The sequence below is a fragment of the Corapipo altera genome, unplaced genomic scaffold (assembly GCF_003945725.1).
Source record: "Corapipo altera isolate COAL_440 unplaced genomic scaffold, ASM394572v1 1, whole genome shotgun sequence".
In the NCBI taxonomy this organism is placed as follows: Eukaryota; Metazoa; Chordata; class Aves; order Passeriformes; family Pipridae; genus Corapipo; species Corapipo altera.
Genome location: NW_020884873.1, coordinates 1,902,735 through 1,928,588, shown reverse-complemented (window position 1 = coordinate 1,928,588; position 25,854 = coordinate 1,902,735). Strand labels below are relative to the sequence as shown.

The following is a 25,854-nucleotide window of genomic DNA, read 5'->3' as shown; positions in this document are numbered from 1 at the left end:
AAAAATGAATTTTATGAGACACATTAATGCCTTGCATATAAAGCAGCCTAATTTATACAGCTAGAAATAAGTGAGCAACTTACGTATCTTCCATCAGTAAGTCACTCTTTGGACTAAAGCTAGACTGTAAACACACAGGAGGCATTTTTTAAAAGATCACATCAGCTGGGAATTAGGGTGTATGTTTCTGAAGCAGAGCTTTCCCTAGCAATCTCTTGGGCACTGTACACACTGCACAGCCAATATTCTTCCATCACTATTTTTAGAAAAAGAAGCAGGAGAGTGTGCTGCATCCATCTGAAAAGGAAGGAACTATCATCACGAGCATGATAACCTTTATTGAATGGACAGATTCCTCTCTCTGCCACCTGGTTGTGCTGATGACAGGTAGGCCGCTCCTATTCTGCCTGCCAAGTCTTCCCAGCTGTAAGGTGAGGCCGGTGACAACAGCCATCCAAAGCCTGTGTAGTGACCACAGCCATAGACAATGACTTTATGCAACAACTTCAGCATCAAGCATGTCAGAAGGCGAATAATCAAATGCACCTACTACCATTTACCATTTTTTATATGGTCCTGCATAACCAGGGTAGATGGATAGCCCTGGAATTACACAGATCCTCAGCTCCTGTCTATTACCAGAGACAAAATAAACTTCCCATCTTATCACAGAAAAGGACACTACTATTAAAAGGCAGCTCAAGGTATCCTAACTTGACAAAGTCAACTTGTATCCTGAAGTCACATGGCAGCCTTCCCTCACCACGCTCTGCAAGAGAAAAGTTTTGCTGCCTGTTCTGCCTTGATTTGGAAATACCAGTTCAAAATAAATTGTGGTGTTGAAGTCAGTGGAGTCAGAGCAGTGGGCACTATGGGGGACATTGCAACTCCAAAATTGCCCCAAATGATGGATTGTTAATTAGCTCTGGATCACTAAACTATTCAGCCCAAGAGACAAACACAGTTTCTGATGTGAAGGAAGGGAAAGTTGACACACAGCCTTGCAAACAGTTTTTGAACTGCCTCTTGTGTCTAGTAAGACTTCTTGTTACAGAAGCACCATCAAGGGCTCTATTGGCAATGATTTAGGGCTACTATCTGACTGAAGTCAGTTACTTGAGAAATGCAGATATGGAGGCTCACCTACTGGACAAGTTGTCAGCTGCACTCATTATTACCGTGTTCATTCCCAAATGTATATAACACTGGAGTTACTGTTTAGGCTGGATATACCAGGAAAATTAGGACAAAGTACTGTGTAAAAATAACATAATTATTCCAAAACCTGACATTAGAAATCTCAGAAATTCAGAGTTGAGGTTAAATCCAAAGCTCCTAAAATATAAAACTCCCCATAGCTTATGACCCAAGCAGTCTTAATTCTGCATTGGAATGACACTGTGAAATAACTACTTTATTACAATTACAAATACTACAGAGCCCTAGAAAATTCAAAATAGAGATATAATTTTCAACTGCAAAGTAATGCTAAGTGTCCTACAGACTTTTGTAAGGGCCATAACTTCCATCCCCACAGTTTCCAGTATAAATAACTTCCCTAAATTTGTAGGTGATCAAATACAAAATTACCAGATTATTTCAGACTTTTAAAACAAATTTGCAGTAACATTCCTGATTACTTCCTAAATTTTTCCCCAAAAATGTAAAGTTTAAGTTTACAAGCAATAACTTTCAGGTAAATAAGTACATTTAGGCAACCATTGGAGAATATTTGCAGGAAGTAACTTCTGGAAAGAGTGAAACTATTTGTACAGAAACATCCAAAATTGATAGCATTAATCCCAACACATGTTTGGTAAAGACTTTATATCCAGTAGCCAGTTATGTGATAAATCTGCACACTGCAAGAAAACTGACAGAATTAGAGTTCAGGAAGTAATTAAAATTAGGTAAATTTGAAATTTACTAATCATCTGTTCACTGACAAGTGTTTATCAACAACAATAAACCTAAAATAGGCCAAATGCTTGAGAAAATTTTTAGGTACTGTGTGGTTTCAAAATGGGCTAGGTATGAAGAGATTGTAATAAAAAATAAAAATAATATACTTTAAATAAAGATCTAGATTTTGCTTCTTAATAAATGTATATATATTTCTCATTTGCTCTGCTTAATATTTTTTTAGAGGAGAACTGGAGTGCTAAAATCTCAGAAAATAACTACAGCCCTTTAATCTGGCAAGAGACTTTGACATGGTCTTGCCCAACAGCATGAGAACTTTCACGCTTCTTGAAAGAGATGAATGGAATTTATATACTTTATATGTTAAAATATGTTCATGTTTTATTAATCTTCAGTTCAAACTAAACATAAAGAATTAAAAGATGAAGGACAGAAGTGACCACACAATGACAATAATCACTTTGGAAGAGAAAACAGGTATAAAAATTACAGAGATGAGTAAATTCAGAATCTTTTAAAATAAAGTGTTCTTTTGCCCTAAGTCACTAGCAGATCAAGATTCCTAAGTAATATCTGGCAATAACCCAAAACTGGTCCTTTTTCCCTTCTCTCTTCAACATAAGCCACAATGAGCTTGATTGAATTCCTGTGTTTTCAATCAGAAGATATAATGGGACACAAATGAGGAACTGTATTTTTAAAATGTTTGACATTTATTGTGCTTCTCCAATATTTAACGAAACAATCTGTCTTTTTTATTATTATTATTATTTTTAAACAAGCATCTGAATAGAGAAAGAGGGGCCACACTCTGTCCTCATCTTCACTGACCCTGAGAAGGGACCAACTGAGACAAGGATTTGAACAAGAACATTTGATGACCCAGGTAAATACCTCAGGGCTCCTGGCTTCTTCAAAGAGCTTACTTCTGTCCTTTCCCCAGTAAATTAAATCCTGGACATGAGAATGTTAGGACTTTCATAGAACTCACATTCACCTCTGAGAAATGTTCTCTTTTGAGAAAGTGGTATTTTCCAAGCTAGAAATGTTTTGTCAAAGATTTTCTGGTCAGATTTCTTTAATCTCTTTATATACATTTACAGAGTTTGTTATTTAGAGACCCTAATACAATAATCTTTGCAGTAATACAAGGAGTTCTTGACATATTAGCATGACACTACAGGTACAAATCTTTTCTTGGTACATATTTTTCAAGTTTGGAAGTACTTTTCTGAAATAAGTCTTGCACTTTAGTTGCATTCCAGCAGCAAAGGGACTCTCAGGGCAACTCTTATTTTTAAACCAATCAGTCTATCAATTGAAATCATGGTGAAAGAATAATTCTGTGGAGCTGTGGTTGGCTAAAAGAGGAAAAAGCATTTAGGCTTCTTTGTGTTAGTAATTACTATAATTGCAAATGACACAGCTATCAGATTAGGGGGTGTTGAACATGCTATTCCTAAATCATTCCTCCCCAACAACTCACCCTTCACTTCTGCTTTGAGGGGTCATTGCAGCAATGATCTCTACAATTATAGAAAACGCAGGGAAAGTAGCCCTCTATCCCCTTCACTGTGCTCATTGTGTGTACCAGGAAAGAATGGAGCCATTTTTCAGTAAAATCTTTGAAACTGTCTGGGAGACTTGGAGATCTCCTCAAGGAAAATCAACATGCTTGCTTTGATGGTATACATTAAAAAAAAAATCACATGTTGCCGAGGGCTTTCAGAACTTCCAAAAATCATTACTTTTGGACTCAAATGCTGAAAAATAAGAAAATCTCCAGAAGAACACACTTTCTCAAGAAGAGGATTCCCACACAGGCACCGTTGGAGGAAAATGGAATAAGTGTCCCCCCATTATCATGCCTAATGCTCTGCTTTTGAATTAACGTAGTCAGCACATATCAGCTTGCCAGGGATAAGGAAAACTTAACTCTTCATCTCAATTTAGATTTGCAGCCAAGATATTCCCTCTCTATCCTAAACACCAGGATGGTGTAAATATTCAAAATAAACATATTGCATGTTTTGTTTGAAAAGACATACACAGTCAAAGAATGAATGATGTGCTCTTCTCGAAGCTAACTATGAAAAATAATTGAATAAATTGCCCAAGCAATCCTTGGAGCAGAGATTCATGTTTCTTTCCTTTCTTCAAGCCAAGTGCTCTAATCACTAAGTCATAAAAGAGCAGAGTAACTGAATTTTCTCTAAAAACATGGAAAAAGCCTCTAGCCCAGTCCAACCTATTTTCTAAGCCTCTCAAGCTTCAAAGTTCAGTGAAACACAAGGTCTTTCAAATGTGGCAAATTCATAAGCAGAATCAGATATTTTATTTGTTTTATTTTGCTTTAAGTGGTGATTGCCATGATATAGAGAAGTAGATCAAGATGTCTCAGTATAAGGAAAGAGCTATAGCTTACAGATGGATGCTAATGAAGGAATACGTGTTGGACGTACCCATCTATTGCTCAGAGGGTATGCAGGGCTATGGGCTATTAAATAAAATTTTTAGTATCATTGTAAAGACTTGATCTAAATTCAGATGTCACAGTGTTACTAAAATATATTTAGAACACTGCAGAAAATTTACCTTAGTTTCTACACATCACTGAAGAGAAGTTCAGAGCTACAAGTACCTTTAAAGTATTGTTACATTGTGTACTGTGTAAAAAGAAGAGGTTAAAAAAAAAAAGGAGAAAGCTTCTAAAGTGGTGTGGAGAGGGAAAGGTGCTCATTGTGGTCATCCCAATTTAAGCAGAATGAATGGGTGTGAGAACAGAAAAAACCCACCAACCATTGTGAACAAGAGGCTGGGCTGAAAAGGATTTTGCAAAGCTACAGGAAAGGGTTCAGCAAGGCCTTTCAACATGCCTACAGAACTTTACTGTAAGTGTTAAACAGTCACCTAAGCCAAGTTTAAAAACAATGTATGGCAAAGAAAGAAAAGCTTATGGATGGGCCTCTTACTGGGACATCAAAAGCAGTTTACTGTGACTGTCTCAGTCTTATTACTGCAATGTCCTGAAATGAGTATTTCTGTCTTTTTATATTTCTCCCAAGTTGAGTGCGATACTTTTCAAGAATGGTCTTAAGCTGTCATAAAAGACTGAACTTACTCTTTTGGATACAATGGGGAGCATGTCCAAGCAAGCACTTCTGTATTTTTAGAGGCACTGTTTACTCCCAGTAGTTTTATTGTCAGCATAGTTTCCCTCGGAAGAGCCTTTATTCGTAGAGGAAAGTTGATTCTAAAAAAAAAAAAACAACAGAAAAGAGAAAAATAAAAGTTAAAAAAAAATTGAGCACTGTTACCACAAGTGAGCTCTTTCTACATTTTCCTAGATGCCCTAACATATATCAAATTATAAATTACAGGAGTCACACTCTGAAGGAAAATGTAACTGACAGATCCCTTCAATACATTGAGGAGTATTTTCACCCATTAACTTGAGTCCCAGTACTTGAGAAGAGGCAGACAAAAACTCATTCACTTCAGTGGTAACCACCAGAGCTGACAAAGGTAGGAAAAGCTTAGTTAAACTTTGCTTTAAAAATTACCTTATTAATGAAAGGTTATTTCAGAATAAACAAACCCCTAGGGATGAATTGTAAACCAATAGTTAGTTCTTTGCTGTCTTGTGTCTTTAGAGGAAAACACCACTTAAAAAAATAAATGTTGCCTCTGAGTAGAGTATGATAATAAGTCTCTTGTTCAGGTGTGCTTTAGTGGTGTGATATTTCCCAACCATAATTTACAGACAGATTTTGTCTTAACAGCAGTGACCGATTCACGTTTTTTAGTGAAAAAAATCAGTTTTACCAATATTCATCTCCACCTTTTATTGACCATTAGCAAACTTGGCTGGTCATTCCATTTGTTTATACAGTTTATAAAAATTGATTTAAATTCATAACTTAGAATAATCCTAATAAATCAGATACTTTCATGCTGTATGGATAAATCATGTGTGGAATTACCCAGACATACCCAAAATACCAAGTTTGTATTTTCTTTTTTCTGAAAAGATTGTATATGGTGGACAGTGCATTTCTAGCTTTTTTCATGTATATTCAGTGCAAGCTTAAATTTCTCAAGTGGAGAGGAAAATTAATTACACTGTTTCTGTATAAACAAAATCAATATAAGGAGCTAGAGGCTAAAAGAATTATTCCACATTGACAACATATCATTAAGAAAACAGAAGATCTGTATAATGACGATTAAAAAAACAAACTAGAAGATAAATTTAAATAACATACACTGGCAGAGCAATGCAACTCTCAGCGTTTTGTCAAAGGTATAGTCATACTTAAACAGCAAGCAGAAGTAGAAACTGTATTTTAAAAGTATAGTAGCCTGAAAAATATAGGACTTATGGGTACCAGAAATGATACATGGTAACAGTATAAGGTAAAATTAGCATAAGATTTTGCTCCTATCTGTGAGATTGCTTCCTAATCTGTCAGATTTCTATTTAATTTGAGAAAGTTTCCTTGAATGCACTGAGGAGCCACTGAAAGAAAGTAGATGGTTTTCAGCTGAAATTCTGAAGCACTCCACATTAGCATTAGTGTCAAAATTTCAGATGATCAATCCTAAACATTTAGAAATTCTGCAAATTTGCATACCTCTCTCTTTGAATAACAAAGCAAGGCAGCCATTTCCCACTCCTGATTAACAGGAACAGAATTGAGAAGCAATTCTCAACTGCCGTCCCATCCCTGTTTACAGTTTTCAATTTTGCTTTCCCTGTCTCATGCCCTCTTCCTTACTCACAGTTAGAAACAATTACTGGGAAACAAATGTTTCACATGCTATAGGTGGCTTGTTCTGCCTCTTTCACTGGCAGGCCAACAACACTGCCCTTGTAACACAAAAATGTTTGACAAAGAGTTGCACTTTAAAGCATCACCCATGCTGTGAAGAGACAAAAAAAAAAAAAAAATCAAGACACCCATTTTATGATACAGACAATTGTTAATGCTCGTAGTGAACCTGGGGCAGTGAAAAAAAACCCTCACAATTTGAAGAAAGCAAATGATTGCCAGAGTTTCCCCAGGACACGTTATATAGCATTACTTCCAGCAGGAAAAGAACCTGGAAACTATGGCAAGTTACACATCCCAAGAGTTAAAGTGTGAGCCAAAGAGAACCAACATTTCCCTTCCAGTGACATATGATACACAAGGTAGGGGAATATCTGTATTGCTTTTAGAACTTTGATTAATACATATCTTAACTTACCCAGTTGTCTCATCCTTTCTGACCGTATGAGGCTGAGTCAAACATGACTAAGAAGAAGAAAGAGGAAATGGAACACTGGCCAGATATAAGACACCCTGTGGGTGAACAATTTCAACAGTAGCTGAGAAGAACAAAGAAGCTGCTCGCTGAGAAGGTGCTATTCACAGATATTAGATAAAGTTATACAGCTTAATTCAAAGCCAAGGGCCTAATATCATCAAAGCACTCAACACAGAAGAGCTCTGGGGCAACCCAGGCTGTGCCCTGAGAGAGTGTAAACAAAACAGACAAGCCAAATAAAACATGGAGAAGAGGGAAACCCAGTGCCAAGAAAGTATCTGAGGTGAGGAATGATGGGCTTAACGTTAATTCCATACCTCATGTCTGCAGGTTTAACATAAATTACGGAGGATGGAAAAGGTGGAATAAATATATTAAGAGCAATCAGCTAAGAGAAAAGAAAGAAGATAAAATAAGAGTCTCAGTCAGTGAAAAATGAAACTGGTGAGAAAATAAGAGGGCAACTTCTGGACTTTACACATTATGTGCTAAATGGTATTAGTCTGTTCAAACTCTGCACCATGGAGACAATAACGCTTTTCAAAGACAATACATAAGTTCTAAAGCAAGAGCATACTCTTTAAAAAGTAGAGACAGAAGAAACACTGAACAAGGCAACCTCTGTACATGGCAAATGATTCTCATCATTCCCAAGAACATTCTGGGAAGGACTGAATATGGTAACGGACTTTAAAAGAAGCTCATGTTTATACAGAAAAACCTATCAACTTAAGGTTCAGGTGCTAACCGGTTGAAGCACTTGAAAACAGAAACTAAATACATGAAAATCAGCAAATAAAGCAAGCCTTGTCTTTGGTAGAAGCTCCCCACCTAGATTCCTAATCACCCAAACACTACTCTCCGTATTTTTTCTCCTCTGTTCAAATCAATCTTAATCTCAGATCAGGACTCATTTTGAATTAGCTAGTTTTCTTTTTTGGTCTGATTTCTGGCTATACTGAAAATATCTGACTTCCTAATGTAATAGAAGCTCTTCCTGATGACTTTTTACCACATGCATTTTCGACAGCTGTTATCAATGGAAAATAGTATATAGGTTAGAATCAAAGTAGCAAGAAACTTTACAAAAAAGACATTGTCTCCTCTCTGAACTTGTTATGCAAACATATTCCCTTCTGTTTCAAAAAAGGTGATATTACAGCCAAAAGATAACAAAGAGTGAACACAGCTTGGTCAGAGTTTTGAGTGACCCACACTTCCTATCACTGTATGACATGGAAAAACAACTTCAGTAATACCTACTTCATTAAAATACTCTACTTTTTTAACCAATTTCAGCTTGAATTCTTGCAAAAAAGTAATAATTAGTGTTTGCATACATCTATTTATTTTAGGAAAGAAAAAACAGCCTGCCCCTGCATGTTTTAAATTATGCCAACTAGGCACGCTGCACCTTCAGTGATAACCTATACTGTTTTTTCTCTCTGTGTATGTCAAAATATTCTAAATATGCTGATTATTCTATCAAGTTTAGTGCTGCTTTTTTAATCTTTCTTAGAGGGTTAGCAGCACAAATAGCAAAGAACCATATTGTCTCATTATAGTACTGTGACAAGCATTTAATATTTAAAATAAATTAAAAACAACATAAATATTTCCTTCACTGTGCATAGAATCAAGAATGGGTTGGCTTGGAAGGGACCCTAAAGACCATTGGCCATGGGTAGGGACACCTTCCACCAGATCAGGTTGCTTGGAGCCCTGTCCAACCTGGCCTTGAACACTTGCAGGGATGGGGCATCCACAGCTTCTCTGGGCAACCCGTGCCAGGGCCTCAGCACCCTCACAGTAAAGAATTTCTTACTGACATCTAATCTAATCCTACTCTCTTTCAGTTTAACACTGTTAGCTGATTTAAAATACTCATCTGACATCTGCATTTTGACTCAAAATAGCATCTGTTCACAAAACTCAGTTCTGGACACAAGGTAAAACATACAAAAATAAGGGGATATCTGGCTCCTTGGATTCTCAGCCTGTGCTTCTGGATCTCAGGACATTAGGCTCAACAAACCTTCCCTCACATTTTGAGACTTAAACAAATGTAGGCCGTTAGGTTTGAGGTGGAAAATATGTGAACACCTTTAACAGCTGAGGGAAATGTTGAAAAGCCTGCCAGACAGATATAAACTGGGGGGGGGTTACTTTGGGATCTATTAGAATTGGATTTTGAAAATTATTTTTGAAACTTAAGCAACAATAAAAAGTAAAAAGATGCTCTTAAAAACTGATACTATTCTATACACCCCTAGATCTTGTTTCTGAGATCTTGTTTCTTAAAGCACCTGTGACCTATGAAAGAATTTGGTGTCCATACTTAATTGCTTCTTTTTCCAAGAAGCATTTGGATGGAATTGCACACATTTAATAAGTATTTTGCAGAGGGAGAGGTTTCAGCAGAAAGCTTGAAGTTTCAGTCTGACTACTTTACATTTTCATGAAATGGAAGAAGAGCAAAATTCCTGTTTCAGTTACAGCTAAAAATTTATTTCTACTCTATCTCGTTATATTTTGTTTTAGAAAAGGTTTTGTAAGATGCATTCCAGAAAGGCTTCATCCACATTTTAGAAGCCAAATATGCTCTTAAGAAATAAAATCCTTCCCTTACACTTCAATTATATCTGCCCACATGCATCATAAGAAAGTACTTGACAAAAACCTGGAGAAGGTGAAAATTCCTACAATGGATACAAGAATGATACCATTTTTTTAATACACGGACAGCAGTTGCTTTGCAATCATACAAAAGACTGAGAATTATACACTCAAACACTCTGGACTCAACTGAGGCACCAAAGCAGATGTTAAGCCCTAAAAATACCCATTTGGACGCTCAGCAGAAGTGCATCCCTTTTGTTCCTTCATCATAGGGCAGACCTACTACTGTTCCTATGTCTGTTAGGAGTGCTGTACAAGAAGGTTATGCAAAATCTCCATTAAGACAGTTGTATAACACATTTGACATAAAAAGGTCTTCTCCCATATGACCAGCTTGCAACTGCTGTGTGTCTTACATAAAGGCAAAGAGAAGTTATGAATTACACTCTGTATTCAACCGTAATTTAAAAAACCACCTTTCAGATTACTTGTAGCCTTTGCTCAATTCTAATGTAATCAAGCTGCTTTCAGATTTAGAATACAGTAAACACTGATGTGAAATACCAAAAATTTGAAAGACTGTAAACATAAACACGTCATGCTCAGGAAGCTGAAAGAATTTTATACTACTACCAAATCACCAACAAAAGCATTCTTCTTTCTCATCTATTGCAAGTATACTTTTTGTCATTCCATTGCCTTAAACAAATGTTGTTTGAGGGTGTGCTTTGTTTTTCAGGGGAATTATTTTCTTCAAAGCAGACAGACAGGTGAGAGGTAATTAGTAGTTTTCACACTAAACTTCAAGTCTCAAATGAAATTCCTCATTTTAAAAGTGAAAATCCTTCTTATAAAAAACAAACACACAACCCCCCAAAATCAAGCAAGCAAAGAAACAAACAAAACCCCAAACCACAACAGCCTTGCTGGTTTGTAAAAAAGAACCTTTACAGAAATATTACAATGAGTTTTCAGGCTGGATTGCATATATACTAGAATTGGATCCAAAAGGTGGAATTCCTCGAAAGAGGACAGAAACACAGCCTTCAGTTGCATCTCCTTTTGGTTCCAGTATTCCTCCACGATGCCTCCAGTGAACAAAAGCTGCTCTCAGACCAGACTTGCTTTAGTCCTCTTTCTCTTCCTCTGGCTACCTCACTTCTTTCTCACTCTCATCTCCCTATGTTTCTGTGAATTAATTTGCTCAGAAGAAGATTCATTAAAAAGATGTGGGTGTTTGGGTTTTGGTTTTTTTTTTTTTTTTAAATGAATATTTGATTTGCAATATCTGTCAGACAAATTTATATCAAACACAGACCCAAACTTACTTCTCGTTCCAGTCAGCCAGGAAAAAGAAGGATCTTCTAACTGGAGTATTTTTGCAAATCTTCACTTGGCATATTGTCTTCCCAGCATAAGTCAGTGAACAGGAAAAAGAGAAAACTTTGTAGCTATGAAGGGGGGAAAAAAAAAGGAAACAGAAACAACAAAAAAAGAAGATTAATTGTAATGTACCATGTCCAGCACAGTAAATTTGGAGTTACCCATTCAGAAACTTGTGAAGATCCATCCTTACATGAAAAAAAAAGAATTCAAATAATAAATCTCACATTAATGTGTGCATGAAGGGGTGTTTATTTTGGGTTGTTTAATTTTTCTGAGTTCAAAAAAAATTCTTAAGACATCTGGGTTCTCTTTCATGTTTTTGTTATTAAGACTTTTTTTTTTTTTTTTAATTATTGCATTGAAGGAAATTTTGGACATAAGTTTTGAACTGCTGCTACTTGTTTATCATACAGTCAACAGTAAATCTCCCACCTGGACAACTCTGACAAGCTCTGGGGCCCCCAGTATATGAAGGACACAGAACTGCCAGAGCAGGTCCAGAGGAGGTCAGAAAGATGCACAGAGGGCTGGAGCATCTCTCCACTGAAGAGAGGTTGAAAGAGTTGGGGTTGTTCAGCCTGGAGAAGGCTCCAGGGGAGACATCAGAGCACCTCCTAGTACCTGAAGGGAATCTACAAGAGAGCTGGAGAGGAACATTTTACAAGGGCATATAGTGACAGGACAAGTGGAAATGGCTTCAAACTGAGAGTAGGTTCAGATTAGGTATTGGGAACAAATTCTTCCCTGTGAGGGTGGTGAGGCACTGGATCAGGTTGCCCAGAGAAGCTGTGGATGCCCCACCCCTGGAAGTGTTCAAGGTCAGGTTGGATGGGGCTCTGAGCAACCTGGTCTAGTGGAAGGCATCCCTGAACTAGATGATCTTTAAGATCCCTTCCAACCCAGGTCATTGTATGATTCTGTTTATACTTACTTTTCCCAATCTGTAAAAAAAGATTATTACTCAGGGGAATCTCTACATTCCTTACAGCAGAAGCACTAAAGGCCTCTGTGTTGGTTTTCTTCAGATAGTTCTCCAACAGGCTTCATAGTGGAATTTGGGACTGGGGTTATCTGTTGTTTCATATTCTTCTTACTGAGATCTTTTAAAATATTAGTCAAAATAAACCCATAGAGTATAAATAACTAATGTTCTTAATGAGTCTTGTAACTTCCAGATCTTCCTGCCAGTTTCAGCTTTAGATCTCATTCTGTACAAGAATAATGAGCATGGAAACAGTCAAATGTGAACAGGAAATTTGAAGCAGTTGCAGACTGAAGGTGCCTGAATTTTTCATATTTATAAGAATGATGGCTGATCTCTTCCAGAACATTATAATAATTTTTATAATTATTGTAGCAGATTTGCTTTTCAATTTCTCTCTCTTTTTTTTGTTTGTTTGTTTGTTTTTTGTTTATTCCAAGAAAATGATCTGTAATCTGTAGTACCTATGAGGCATCAATGCAGAGAGAGAAAAAATACCCTGTGAGACTAGGAAAATGCTTCCCCTAGAGTCTTAACACTGCAAACAGCTGGAGGACAGTTCAGGAAGTGATAGATTTTTAATATGATCAAATTATTAAGTATTGCTGTTTAAGCAGAAGCACCAATACATAATATACAGACATATTCCTGATTCATAAATCATAAGGATCTAATCCTGGAAAGATTAATGCTTATACAATGTTCATTCTGACTGAAGTCAGACGGGTTGCTCAGAGTGCATGCACTTCAACCCATTTTAGGTCTCTGCAGAGCATTTTGCCTAAGCAGCCTCTCTGTGAATTCAAAGACATGACTCCATGGTTTTGTCTCAGAGATCACTTCATATCACCCAGATGTAGACAGGAACCTGACTGGTTTTGGCTGTAGAAACAAATGCAGTGAAACATGAAGATAGCAGTGTTATGCCACTGGCAGCAAATAAAGTATATCTGCTTGGAATTTAAATGAAATAGGAAAATAATCAGATAAAAGAAACGAGAAGAAATGAAAATAAGTAAATAAAGGTTTCCAGTTTTGCAACATTCTTCTGCAGCCTGTAATGTCTGTACCAATCTTTTTAATGAGGACAGTAAGACATATTCCTGTCCTCATATAGACATATTCCTGAGTTACTGTATAGACATTACAAGTTGCATAATAATGTTGAAATTGAGAATACAGATATAAAAATTGACAAAAAATCAAACAACGAAAGTGAAATTGAGACGGATTTGACACCTCATGAACATGATCCTGTAATATATGAGATAATTCTCCATTATCTCAAAGAATTAAAGGAAAAGCCATTTATCAGATATATTTCTATACTTATGTATAGGAAAATCAATGTGAGATAGTGAGGGATGTCAAAATTCTAGCCTTTTAACATATATATTATATATATATATAATATGTATACATATTATATATAAAATACATATATATTATATATATGCAGTAATATATATGTATTAAAATACATATTTAAAAAGGCAGCAAAATCATTAAATGTGGCCTTCAGGAAAGGGAAAATTAGATCCATGACATAGTCAGCATGAATTCATGCAGTGCAGAAATAAGAATGGGGAATATGCATGTGATTGATGTTACTGAAAGTACTTGAGGAGTGTCAAGAGTAGCAGTCCATGTCAAGAAATCCATGCTATGGAATATGAATATTGGAAAGACTGGAAATGGGAGATTAAGGAGGAAGAGAGATTCTCATTTTCACATACTTGAACATAGCACTGAAGTCATCAGTGGCCTTTAGGCCATATGTAATTTCAAATTTTTTTGGTACAACAAAATGCAGTGGGAATGGTATAACCATTTGAAATCAGGATAGTGATTATAGTTCTGCTTTTATTATCTTAACTAATACAAAGTCTCTTAGATTTTTATTAAACTGCTAATTACAGCAAATGCTGTATAGTACACTCTTGCTCACTGTCTAATACAAATGAATCCACTGTCATTTGGAATGCAAGGTAAAATGGAAGCAAGGGAAAATTAACTTTGAGAACTGCATTTTGACTCAAAAATAATGCTACCAGGGTGCGGTCCCCTTTTCCTCTTTGAGCACACTGCAGTGGTAAGAGAACACCTGTTTTGCTCAGAGTAGGAAAAGCAGATATTTAAAAGAAGAGACAACTACTTCTACCAAATTTCACCAATACAGAAGAGAATGTTCCTATCAGCTTTTTATTAAAGTTATCTCCTTCTTTCTTTTTTATGTTACGCTGCTATACCAGCTATACTTGGATCTGCAAACTACATTTATTTTAATCACCTTCCATAAAGAGGATAGTCAATGCAGATGCTTAGCCATGTAATGCTGAATACACCAAGAGGAAAAGTTGCTGAGAAAGCCTCATTCAGGTTGGGTTGAAGCAGAATCACCCCTCTGTTTAACTGGGTTAGCTGGCCTTCAACCCTTTCAGTTACTTGTGCTGCAGAGACCACACAAAGTCTCAGCCCAAACTCTCTTGGCCTGCAGTACACACCCATTCCTCCTTCCCACCGAGCAAGTCAGTCATGGAAGCATTTCTGAACACACCCATCAAGGCCAGTGCTCTGAGGTTGTTTCCATTACCATCCTTCCACACTGGTCAAGGGCAATCAGCCAGGCTACCTCCCTGATTCTCCATCTACCTATGGGGCCTGGAAGTCTCCTAGCTAGTCAAGCTTAAATAAATGCAGTTCATGCTAGAAAAGCAGTAGAATTACACCCACTCAGTCTCTAACATTAATATAAAAGTATCACCAAAGCAACAGAGCTAAGCTGGTATCTGTGAAAAATATCTGATGAAAGAGTGTTTTTGTGAACACTTGCTGGACCTCCTCCTACCTGTTCACCCAGGCTTCTGGGATGTTATGGGCAGCATAAACAGTGAAGCTGAGCTGGGAATCGAGACTGATGTCTGCACAGGAAGGGCTTTTGGGTATGCTGGCAAGCTGGAAATTTGCATCAAAGCTGCTGCTGTAAACATGGATGAGACGAGAGATGGCCAGGGAGAGCTCAGTCACAGTAGCCTCTATTAACACTGAGAGGAGAGAGAGAAATAAATAAAGGTTAGCAATAGGTCATTTATGAAGAACCATATTTATCTTAAACCATCAGTTAGAGCTTTCAAATGCTTCCCTAATAAAATTTAATTAAAATGACATAACCTACCAACTGAAGCCAATTAGCCATCTGTGCTTCTGAAAGCAGCCTTAGCTCATTTCTGGTGTATCATTAACAGTCTTTCATTACAGTGCTTTCAAATTAAGGCATTTTCAAAGTAAGCATTTTCAACTACAGCAAGTTAGTGTGTGCCTCAGAGATGCCATTTCAGTCTGTGAATTTTAGTGCTGGGAGGATTTTTATTAAGGAGGTGTTTTTTGACTTCAGCACTAAGTAGCTACTTCAAGGGAACTGGTAATGCAGCAGTAGAGTGGAGAAAAGGCACTGGTTAAATTTTAAGACCATAAGCTGTTGTAACTGTAGGTAAACAATTCACAAAACACACACAATAGCAGCCACAATGAGACATAGTCAGCACTCAGATGGTCATGGACTGGTGATAACACTACACAACAAGGGACACTGAAATACATACCCATAGGAATACATATGAAATGCAGAAATATATATGAAATATCACACCTTTATTTCTGTTATTTCCTCTGTTTTCAGCTCTGCAATGCCTTTTTTTTTTTTTTTTTTTTGTGCAATTATTGACTTTTATCTATCTTTCCTCTCTCTGTTTTTGGAGCAGCTTGGGATCGCCTGATTACCAGCGTAAATTAAAATCCCCAGTCCTGGCAGCCTCTATCGAGTGAAGAGAGCTGTTAAGAGCACCCATTTCTAAGGCAAGGGACAGGTTGAGAGAGAAAGTGTCATAGTACATTATATCATTCCAAGATCAAGATGATTAGCCTTCCAAGAGGAAGACAATTTCTCCTTTTTTCACCCCTCTAACTCTTGGGTTTCTACATGATCAAGAACATACTCTCACCACTTGTTACAGCTCCTGACATGCTCCGTAAACTTGTGTGCCCACTGTAGTCAGCAGCTATCTATTAACTAATAGTGACTATAGGGGGAAAAAAAAAATGAAACAACCCAGGAATAGGAAGTCTGAGACATCTATTGGTTTTTATACTTGGAATAGATGCAGGAATCCTGCCCAACATCACGTACAGATACCACAATTCACTGGAGTTAGCTATCTCAGTTTCCTGACAGAAATGCAGCCAAAAACCCCTATCCTCAGTCTGGAATTTTATTCTCCTTCTTTGATACCTTTTGCCTTTAAACTAGCAAATATTCAGAACTACTGAGTCACAAAGTGCATGGCAAACAGTGCCAAGAAATTATTTCAGTCTTCATTTTATAATAGACAAATTTTAACTATGTAACAATAGAAATATACATAAAACTGAGATAGTTTGACATATAGTGGGGTTTGCTACTGAAAATATTGACAGCAAATTATTGCACACATGAAGGACTGCCTAGACTACTACACCTTGGTATGTTGTAATCACCTTCCACATACGAAAACTGAATCATTTTAGAGACTAACAGGTTAAGAAAACTCAGCCCTTTTACTCTCTGTGTATACCTCTCTGTCTAGCACTTGTTTTTAATTACTTTTTTATTTATTCTCTTCAGCATTTTCACCGTTTATCATCCTCCATCATAACTGTTTTGAATAAATCTTTTCCTCTAATGATTTTTCCCCTAGAATACCATTTCATTCTTACAGCCAGTTCTCTTGGATGTGTCATCACTTATTACCTTCCTAACTAAATCTTTAATTTGCACTGAATTCTTTTACATTCCCAGACCTTACCTTTAGTCATACATATAGAGCCTTAAGTGGTCCAGAAGAGGACATCAGCTGACTATGGTTTGAACCAGTACTTCTCACCTTATCTGAAAAGTACCACACTATTTACATTTAGAGCAAACAGCTACTTGGGAAATCCCCGTCTCCAAGCTGTTCAAAGTGGCTGATAGGTAGATATAGTGTAACAGCAAAATCCTTATTTATGCAAATTGGCCTGCTGCAGTCAATGATTGCTGAGTGGAACCTTCCCAGCGTTTTCTCCAGAAGAGGGTAAAACATAGTTCAGAATCTGTGGAAACAGACTGTTTTTATAACAGGTTGTTTTTATACATAGGATTTAAGGCAACGTTTCAAATTTTGTCTCCAGAACAAGAGGGAATGTGTTATATCTCAGCTAAGCCAGAGAAAGAAGGGAATACTCCTTGGACAAAGGATTCCCAAAAAAGGAAAGTCAGGAGAAACATACACAACAGGGTGAGTATTTTCTATAACAGAAAATTTACACATGCCAGGCAAGGAATTGTGTAAGATGCAAGGTGCCTATCACTATATCCAAGCTATCTTGTCCATTGACCATGTTTGAAGAAAAACTATTCTCGTGATTTACCTGTTACCAAGCAGAATGTCAGATATCTAAAAACCAGACAAGCAAACAGAAAACTCAACCAAACTAAAGAAAACCCACCAAAATTGAGGGGAAATTTTTGCCATAATTATTATAACATGCTTCTATCTGTCAGTGATGAGGTGCAAAAAGTCCTCTGGCTGTCAGAGAACTGCCCACTGTATCACTATGTGGGGAGATGGAGCAAGGTTAAAAGTCTTCACTTAGCTGCAGACAATGTCCATGAGACTCCCTCTAAGGGGAGCTGGGAAACGTTATTCCTTTTCCTCTCTCTCTCTCTCAAATTTCCATCTTTCCCTCGAGGGCGTGCTGGGTCTGTGCCTGACTGCAGAAATGGAGTCAGTCTGGAAACAGGGCCTGAGATGGGCACTACAGGCTGCCTCTTGCTATAATGGCATGGAAGGGGTGAAGACAGTAATAGAGAAATAAGGAGCAATCAGTTCAGCTGCCAGCCAAGGGAATCAAATGAATTTCAGCATTATTCATCTAATTATTAGGAGATGCAGAATGAAGATAATCTCAGGAACAGAAGTCCTCAGGTATAAGCAAATGTCCAAGTACAACCCGGTCCAGGATTTTTTTTCAACGTTCATTTTCTCACTCTCATTAGTCTCAGTTTTAAAAAAACTCTATGGTTTCTGTGCCTGAGTCAACCCTTTTTCAAACCCCATTCTTCACTCATTAAAACCAGTAGCAATTAATTGAATTAGAGACAAACATCTTGGGTAGTCTGTAAATGCCCATTACTCATAAAACTTGGTCAGCATTTTTACACTGCATTTTTATGAGCTGCTGAATAGGATTTGGTAAACTGAAATTATATCGCTCATTCCTGAAGCCAGAGAACTTTACTGGGTTTGATGACTTTTATGATTAATAAATCTCAGATGAGAAAAGACTGTTTCACTGATTTACATAGCACAGGCTATGGACTTCCTACAGCAGATTCACCGTTGCAGCTGTATCAGAACTTATTTTCTAGAAAGATGTCCCAGTCATAGCCAGTAGGGAGGAGACAATGAACAGACCACACTGCAAAGTGAACTGTGACCAAGATTAATAATCTCACAACTCAAACCTCGTAATTTACTTCTGCTGTGAAATTATTTGCCATCACCTTCTCACTGAAGGTGAGAAGAAATCAGACTTGCAGAAATGAGATGAGAACGAGGGAAGTGAACTTTAACCACAGCTGCCAGATATGCTTATTTCTGACACGCTCCTTGTACATGAAGTCTGAAGGAATAAATTTCACCTTTGGTCAGAAGCAGAACAACCTGCACCATCCCTGAAAGTATTAATGAATATACCTGCAGGTGCCTTCAGGATTTAGTAAGGAACTGGTGTACTCCTTACAGAAAACCACTTATTTTCTTCTTTTCAGTCCAGTATTATAATTCACATTTTAGTGCCAGACCTTCCAATGGAGCAGGTACTTTGCTGTTACTGCATCAGCAGATGATGTCAATTCAATACGTGTTAAACACCTTCTCTGACTCTCTACACGTTTTGTCTGGTTAAAACACGACAAATATCTAGTTGAACAGAATTTAGAATGAAGGCTTAAGACCTTTTTGACACATTAAAAATATTTCTGAGAAATGGAGCTTTATATTTTTCTTTCCAACTTATTTTCAGAGAGAAAAAAAGGAGAAAAATCTTGAATACAGTTTATATCACACACACACAAACCCCTCCAACCCCCCATAAAAACAAACAAAAAAAACCACAGGAAAAGACCCCCTAACATTTCAGTAAAGTGCTAAGCAGCATTAACTAGATCATTGTAATAAGAAAGAGGAAAAACCTGAAAAGTCTGTAATGCAAATAGTGATAGGATGCAGCTTCCAAACACCAATATTTACCATATTGTTTCTTCCTACTAGTTCAAGAGTCCTATGAATTACCCCTTGAAAGCAACTTAAAAATCTGCTCTCCTATTATCAAAAATGTCTCTGCTCCTATATGCTTTATAAGGCCTTGGTAACTTCTGCCTAATTTTTTTGAAGAACTGGAGGGTTGCAATTATTTCAAAATTGGTCCTGATTAAAAAGCCTCTGGCTTTAAGACCAACATATCAGAATGTAACACAGCAACAACTTAAAGGTGAAGAGCCATGCTCTGATTTGAAAACAATGCAGACGAGACACTTACAGAGATGAAATGCAATCAATAAAAAGCCCTTGACATTCTTCCATATTGCAGAACAAAAAGTGTTATTTCCAAAACAAAAATATAATGGGTTTGTGATAAGAAAGGAAGGAAGTGGAGTTTTCAACTTTAAGGAAAACCTTAAAAAAAAGACCTTTCATTTTTCCCCTTTCTTCCTCTTTCTATTTTTTATAACTTTCTGTTCTAAACAGTTGCTTCTAACTGAAGGTCTAGAAGCAACTATCAAATCCCATGCACAGTTAGGGAACCTTTACACTCTTCAAATATAATGCTGATTTCATTGTTAACAATACAGGTCTGCATTTATTTGAAGAGATAGTGACTGCAGCAATTCAACTGGAAAAGACTGTTGTTCTTGACGTGTACTAGACTTTCTGGACAGGTCCCAAACAACTACTGATCAAATTCCAAAAGCTGCTTATTATGTCTGATCTCCTGAAATCCCTGCCTGAAGTAGCAAGGCTGTAGACACTGAATAAACATTCATTCATCAGCTTTTGAGGAACATGCAGACTCAGTTTTGTACCAGTCTGCCATCTTTTCATACTCTGGACTGCAGCAAACTCCAGTGCTAAATATCTATTAACTTAAGTAATCTCAGTCTTTATTTTCTGTGAACACTTGATGCTGAAAAAGGTTCTCATGTCTAGAAATGCCTATAGTTCCTCACATCTAAGAAGAAATAAAAAAATATTTTAAGCACTAAAGCAATATAATTTTCTAAGGACTTCACACAGAGGAAGAAGAACATGATCCAGACTTAGGCATAACATGGATAAGTACTGTTTTATTCACAGCAATGGAATAAATTGTTCTACAGAGATAACTCTTAATAGAGGCAGTTATTGCAACACTAAATCAAGGCTAGATATGCTGAATATAGTCTTTGACTTGCTTAGTCCATGGTAAATGACTAATAATAAACCTCTGAAAATTTTTTATTAAAGGAAATGATTAAAGCAGTTTCTAAGCAAATTATTAAGTGAAGTTTTAATTTTAATAGTATCCTTTATCTTTTCTTCTATTGTGGTAGGGAGAAGATATAATGAAGAAAACCAAAACTCTTTTATGATACTCAGGGTAATAACTACTACTTGGGGAAAAAAGAGGGAAGGTAAAGGAAATTGTTAGTTGGAGTAACTGGTAGTTGCTCTTGCTGTTCAAATTTGATCCTGTTTTCTTCAAGATAAACACAAATACATAGAAGAGACAGAAAAGAACAGTACAAATGGGAAATGCAGTCTGTCTCCTCCTTGGCTGTGAATGCTGACTTAATCTGCAACTGTGCTGCTCGAGAAAGCCAAGCACTTAGGTTTAAGTTTCCCAGAGATCTGGAAAGATTTAGCAGCACTGAGCTAAGGCTGTGATTTTCCTTTAATTTTGGGTCAGAGGCTTGCAGATTTTTGCATGGCTGCAATCCTAGACTGCTAAGCCTAATAAAGTAAAAAAAAGGGTGGGACACAAATGAGGTGGAAAAGGAAACACAAAGGTGATTTCAGCAGGAATATACAACTCACCACCTATTAAATTTTTACTTCTAGCTTCAGCAGGTGAAAATATCATCTGGATTCCTCTCAGGCTCAGTGTCCCTAGATCAATGGATGGGAGGCCTCATGGCATTATCACGAAAGGGAGCACTGAGCAGAAAGGGACTAAAGAGAGCTTGTCATCCTCAAAACAAAAGACGTGTAATTTGGCTTTACCCACTTCTTGAAGGTTGGGCCTACGTTCCAGTGGATCAGTTTTGGTCATTGCACTTACACTTTGTTTTTCTCAGGCACTATCTTAACACCAGCTTTGATATGCTAGTTCATTAGCCTAACCTTAAATATTTTGCTGACTTTTAGAAATTTATTAAATAAGTGCAGATGCAGGGCATGTAGCATGTTAAAACATACATTAAATCTATATCAGTGCACATAAGAGGGCAGTTGGAAAATTGGTTACCTTGGACAACTTTGAATATAGACTTCTCTACGGAATGACTAATGGCCTGGCAAGTTCTGGCTTGCAATCAGTAAGTTGTACTTTCTAATATTACACTACCAAAAGGATTCTGCAATTGTTTTGAAATTAGGGTGTGCCAAGAACAAAGAGAAGCATAACACTTCACAATTGAAGGTTTCCTGACACAAACAAATATGTACAGAGAAGTAAGGAGTAAACACTGCATCCTTTACTGTTATTCAGTGAATCAGATTTTCCTTGAGGAAGCTGCTGATTCAATGGAATCCAAATTGGGAAATATCTTTCAGTAGAGGAATGTTTTAGATCCTTTCCAGTCAGGTTTTCTGAACAGTGTACAGAGGATGTTTCTAAGGTAGATGTTGATTAGTAACTATTCATTCTTTCAGCAGTAGCAATTAGTTGCCATCAAGAGCATTAAAAAAATGCACAGGATAAAGGACCATATCCAAGGCAGAAGTATCCTACAAACTGTATTTGCCTTCTCCCTTCTGCACCTGCATGTTCTCCCCCCACTCTCCTGGCCCTCCAGCTGCTTAGTTTTTCCTGGCAGCTTACAAATGTAATTGCTGTTTCTTTTTTTGCTGTTCATGAAGTTGAATAATGCTGAAACAACAAGCCTGGCATTTGAAAACCTGCATTTGAACCACCTCCGTGGTTTGAAAAGCTGCTGCAGCCTTTGTGGTTGGTTCACCTTTTTGCCTCTCTGAGCACCCTGCAGTCGGAGAAAAGCACACAGAGGAAAGAGGGAAAAAAAGCATTTCAGAGGCCACTTTTTTTTCCTCAGACAAAATGGAAAGAGATCAAAGTTCCTGAGCACATCCCAGCCCACCCCAGTGCTCAGCTGGAGGGACCTCTGACAGCACCCTTGTAACACTCCCAGCTGCATGAGGGGTAGAGCAGGACCCAGTGTGGCAGGAACCCTGATGTGGGTGAGCCCTCCTGGAATCCAACCCATGGCAGAACAGACTCCTGCTCATCCCTTGGTCTGTGAGGTGCTTCACAGTAATGCCAACAGTGCTGGGCATCAGCCAGTGAGTCTAAGCTATTTTTAACTGAGGAATTAAATAAGGAAGGGCCTATGATTTTGTCCATTACTGTTATTTAACCTACTCTTTTTATGACAGTCTGTCATTAGACAAAACACTATCTGTACAACAAAAGATCACAAAGAACTAAAGCTTAAGGAAAGAGAATGAAAGTTATTGGAGCCAAGTGGAAAAGTCATACAGAAAAGTAATTTTTTAGGCTTCCACAAAGTTCATTATTTTTCCTTTTCTCCATATGAAAAGCTGGAATTAAAGACAACTGCCATGACCACCACTTACTGTAATCAGTTCTTTCACTCTACTATTCATTCTCCATATTTTGAGTCTCCAGATTAGTTTTTGGAAATGCTCTTTTACTTACACTTTTAACTTGTCATAACTACTTTCTAATACGACTAAATATGTAAATGTCAGCAATATGCCAACTCTACCAGTTCAGTAATACAAACAAATAGCAAAATGTGTTTTCTGATGATATATCTTGAATTAACATATTTTAAAAATAACACTTTACCTTTGCTGGGTGTTTCCACACTTTGAAGTGAATCCTATAAGGACAAAATCAGAGGGGAAAGAAGTAATCAGTTACTTCAGAAAAGACCAGGTAGCACTTATAATGGTTATAGGAGTAGTACTCGTGGAAAATAAGGTGAAAATGAGGAAGGACATATTTTATTGTTACAATGACAAGAGACATAACTGGGATTCACAGTACCAGGACCTCCTTTCTCCAGCTCTTCCACCTGCTTCCTCTACCATCTCAGACAAGTCACTCAGGACCTGATTTCTGACAGCATTTGGGTATGTCAAAATAAAAAAAGAAGCACTTATCAACATTAGAGGCACATACACATTCTCAGCCTCTGTGTTGGTATAACAGAGGTAAGAATTCCCTCTCCATCCCTTTGCATGCCTTACACATTCAGACATGAAACCCAAACCATGCTGAGTGAGCAGAGCCTCAGCATCCTTTCAAAGCTGAGGAGCAACAAGTCTCCACTCAAGTGCCCTTCATTTCACCTACATTCCTGTGACAAATTAGCAAAAACAGCTATGCTCTTCAGTGGCCTTTGAGCAGGCAGCTAGCCAAAGGCAGCCAACAGGAAATACTAGGTGTGGGGATTTAGAGGCTGTTTAGGCCCTTGGTGTCTAAACACAGCTCTTTATCCCTAACATTAAGGCAAAATCTAGATTCCCACCTCTCATATCCCACTGCTGTCAGCAGGAACTTCTGTGTGCTTATATCTGCTGAAAGGTCAGGCCAGTTATTTAGACTGAACTGACCAGCCTAATTAAACTTTTTGGTTTTTGTTTTTTTTTAATGCTGCTTTATTAAATCCCCAGGCACAATAACTGTCATCCATCAGACCTTGCTCTGGGCAGAATTAAATACTGTGACACTGCTTGTGCCTCCCTGTCCACAGAGGAAAAACTGTCATAACAGGTAGTTCTGCATCTCCTGGCAGCACCATCAGCCCTGGGGCCACAGGTGGGACCCAGCCTTGGCCCAAAGGCAAGTGTGGGCACACCTTCCCCTGCCTGAGCACCAGCTGCTCAGTCTGCCCCATCTTCACCTGGCTCAGACATGAGTCAGCAGTGCCCTGGCAGCCAGGAGGGCCAACCATGTCCTGGGGGGCTTCAGGTAAAGAATTGCCAGCAGGTCAAGGGAGGGGATTGTCCCGCTCAGCTCTGCACTGAGGCAGCCTCACCTTGCATATTATGGCAGTTTTGGGTGCCACCATATAATAATGATAGAAAGTTACTAGGAAGTCCAAATGAGGGCTACAAAGATGGTGAAGGGCCTTGAGGGGAAGCCATATGAAGAGCGGCTGAGGTCACTTAGTCTGTTCAACCTGGAGGAGACTGAGGAGAGACCTCACTGCAGGTACAACTTCCTCGTGAGGGGCAGACACTTCTCTGTTGTGACCAGTGACAGGACCCGAGGGAATGGCCTGAAGTTGTTTCAGGGGAGGGATACGTTGGGTATTAGAAAAAGGTTTTTCATCTAGAGGGTGGTTGGGCACTCAAACAGGCTCCCCAGGTAAGTGGTCACAGCACCGAGCCTGACAGAGTTCAAGAAATGTTTGAACAACACTCTCAGGCACATGGTGTGACTCTTGGGGATGGTCCTGTGCAGGGCCGGGAGTCGGACTCAGTGATCCTTGCGGATCCCTTCCAACTCAGAATATTCTGTGATCAGACCTGCATCTACCAAAGTGACACAGAAATAAGTTACTGAGTCGCAGATCTTGACCAGAGAGACTAGAAAGTTATTTCTATGTTTCAGCATTGCTCATGGCTCGTGCTGTTTGAACCCATGTCCCTGAAAGGTTTACTGTCCTCTACAGTCATTAATCTCTTTGCAGTGGGTTGAGAATGCTTCATGTTTTTACATATGTATTCAGCATGATGCTTCTTAAAAATTACAAAGCATGCAGAGGTGGCATAAGAAATACAATGCTGGATGCACGTTCTCCCTCTAGTACCCAGTTTGGAGCTGCAAGCATTTTTCTGGTAAATATGAACAGAAGAAGTCAAATGCTTACTTGAGGGGAGAAAAGCGACATTCAGGCTGAGAATTACGTTTTCACAATCTTTATAATGCAGTGAGACAAATGGGAACAGAGACCTTTGTTCAATTCTCTCAAATTTTGGAAAGTAAACAACCTTTTGGCACAGCACTTGTAATTTCAACATAGTGTAGCCTGTTTAATATATAGTGGATTAGTGCTTGTTCTGGCAGGATTTGATCTCCTAGGACTTTTTGTGAGCTGCTGTAAGAAAGGAAGGGGGGAAAAAAAGAAAGACAGATGAAAAACTTTAATTGTGCATCAGGCCCAGAGTCTCCCCTGAACAGATTTTAAAATCCCAGGTTAGGCTGGTTAGAGACTAAATGAATCACATTTATAAAGAGATGCAATCAGCTAAGAAGAAACTATCACTGGTGCCAGTTGCTTTCATAATCCCTTAACCATGGTACAGGAA

The 25,854-nt window shown here is 38.0% G+C and overlaps 1 protein-coding gene across 1 annotated transcript in view; it reads right to left on the bottom strand.

Annotated features, from left to right (window-relative positions):
• Positions 1–25,854, bottom strand: part of PIK3C2G (phosphatidylinositol-4-phosphate 3-kinase catalytic subunit type 2 gamma) — a 195,393-nt gene that overhangs the window by 130,997 nt on the left and 38,542 nt on the right. Inside the window, exons 9-12 of the mRNA XM_027665212.1 lie at positions 23,390–23,417; positions 15,069–15,264; positions 11,181–11,303; positions 5,045–5,176 (exon numbers count right to left, since the gene is read on the bottom strand). Coding sequence (XP_027521013.1) covers positions 5,045–5,176; positions 11,181–11,303; positions 15,069–15,264; positions 23,390–23,417 — 479 coding nt within the window. The remainder of the gene's footprint in view (positions 1–5,044; positions 5,177–11,180; positions 11,304–15,068; positions 15,265–23,389; positions 23,418–25,854) is intronic.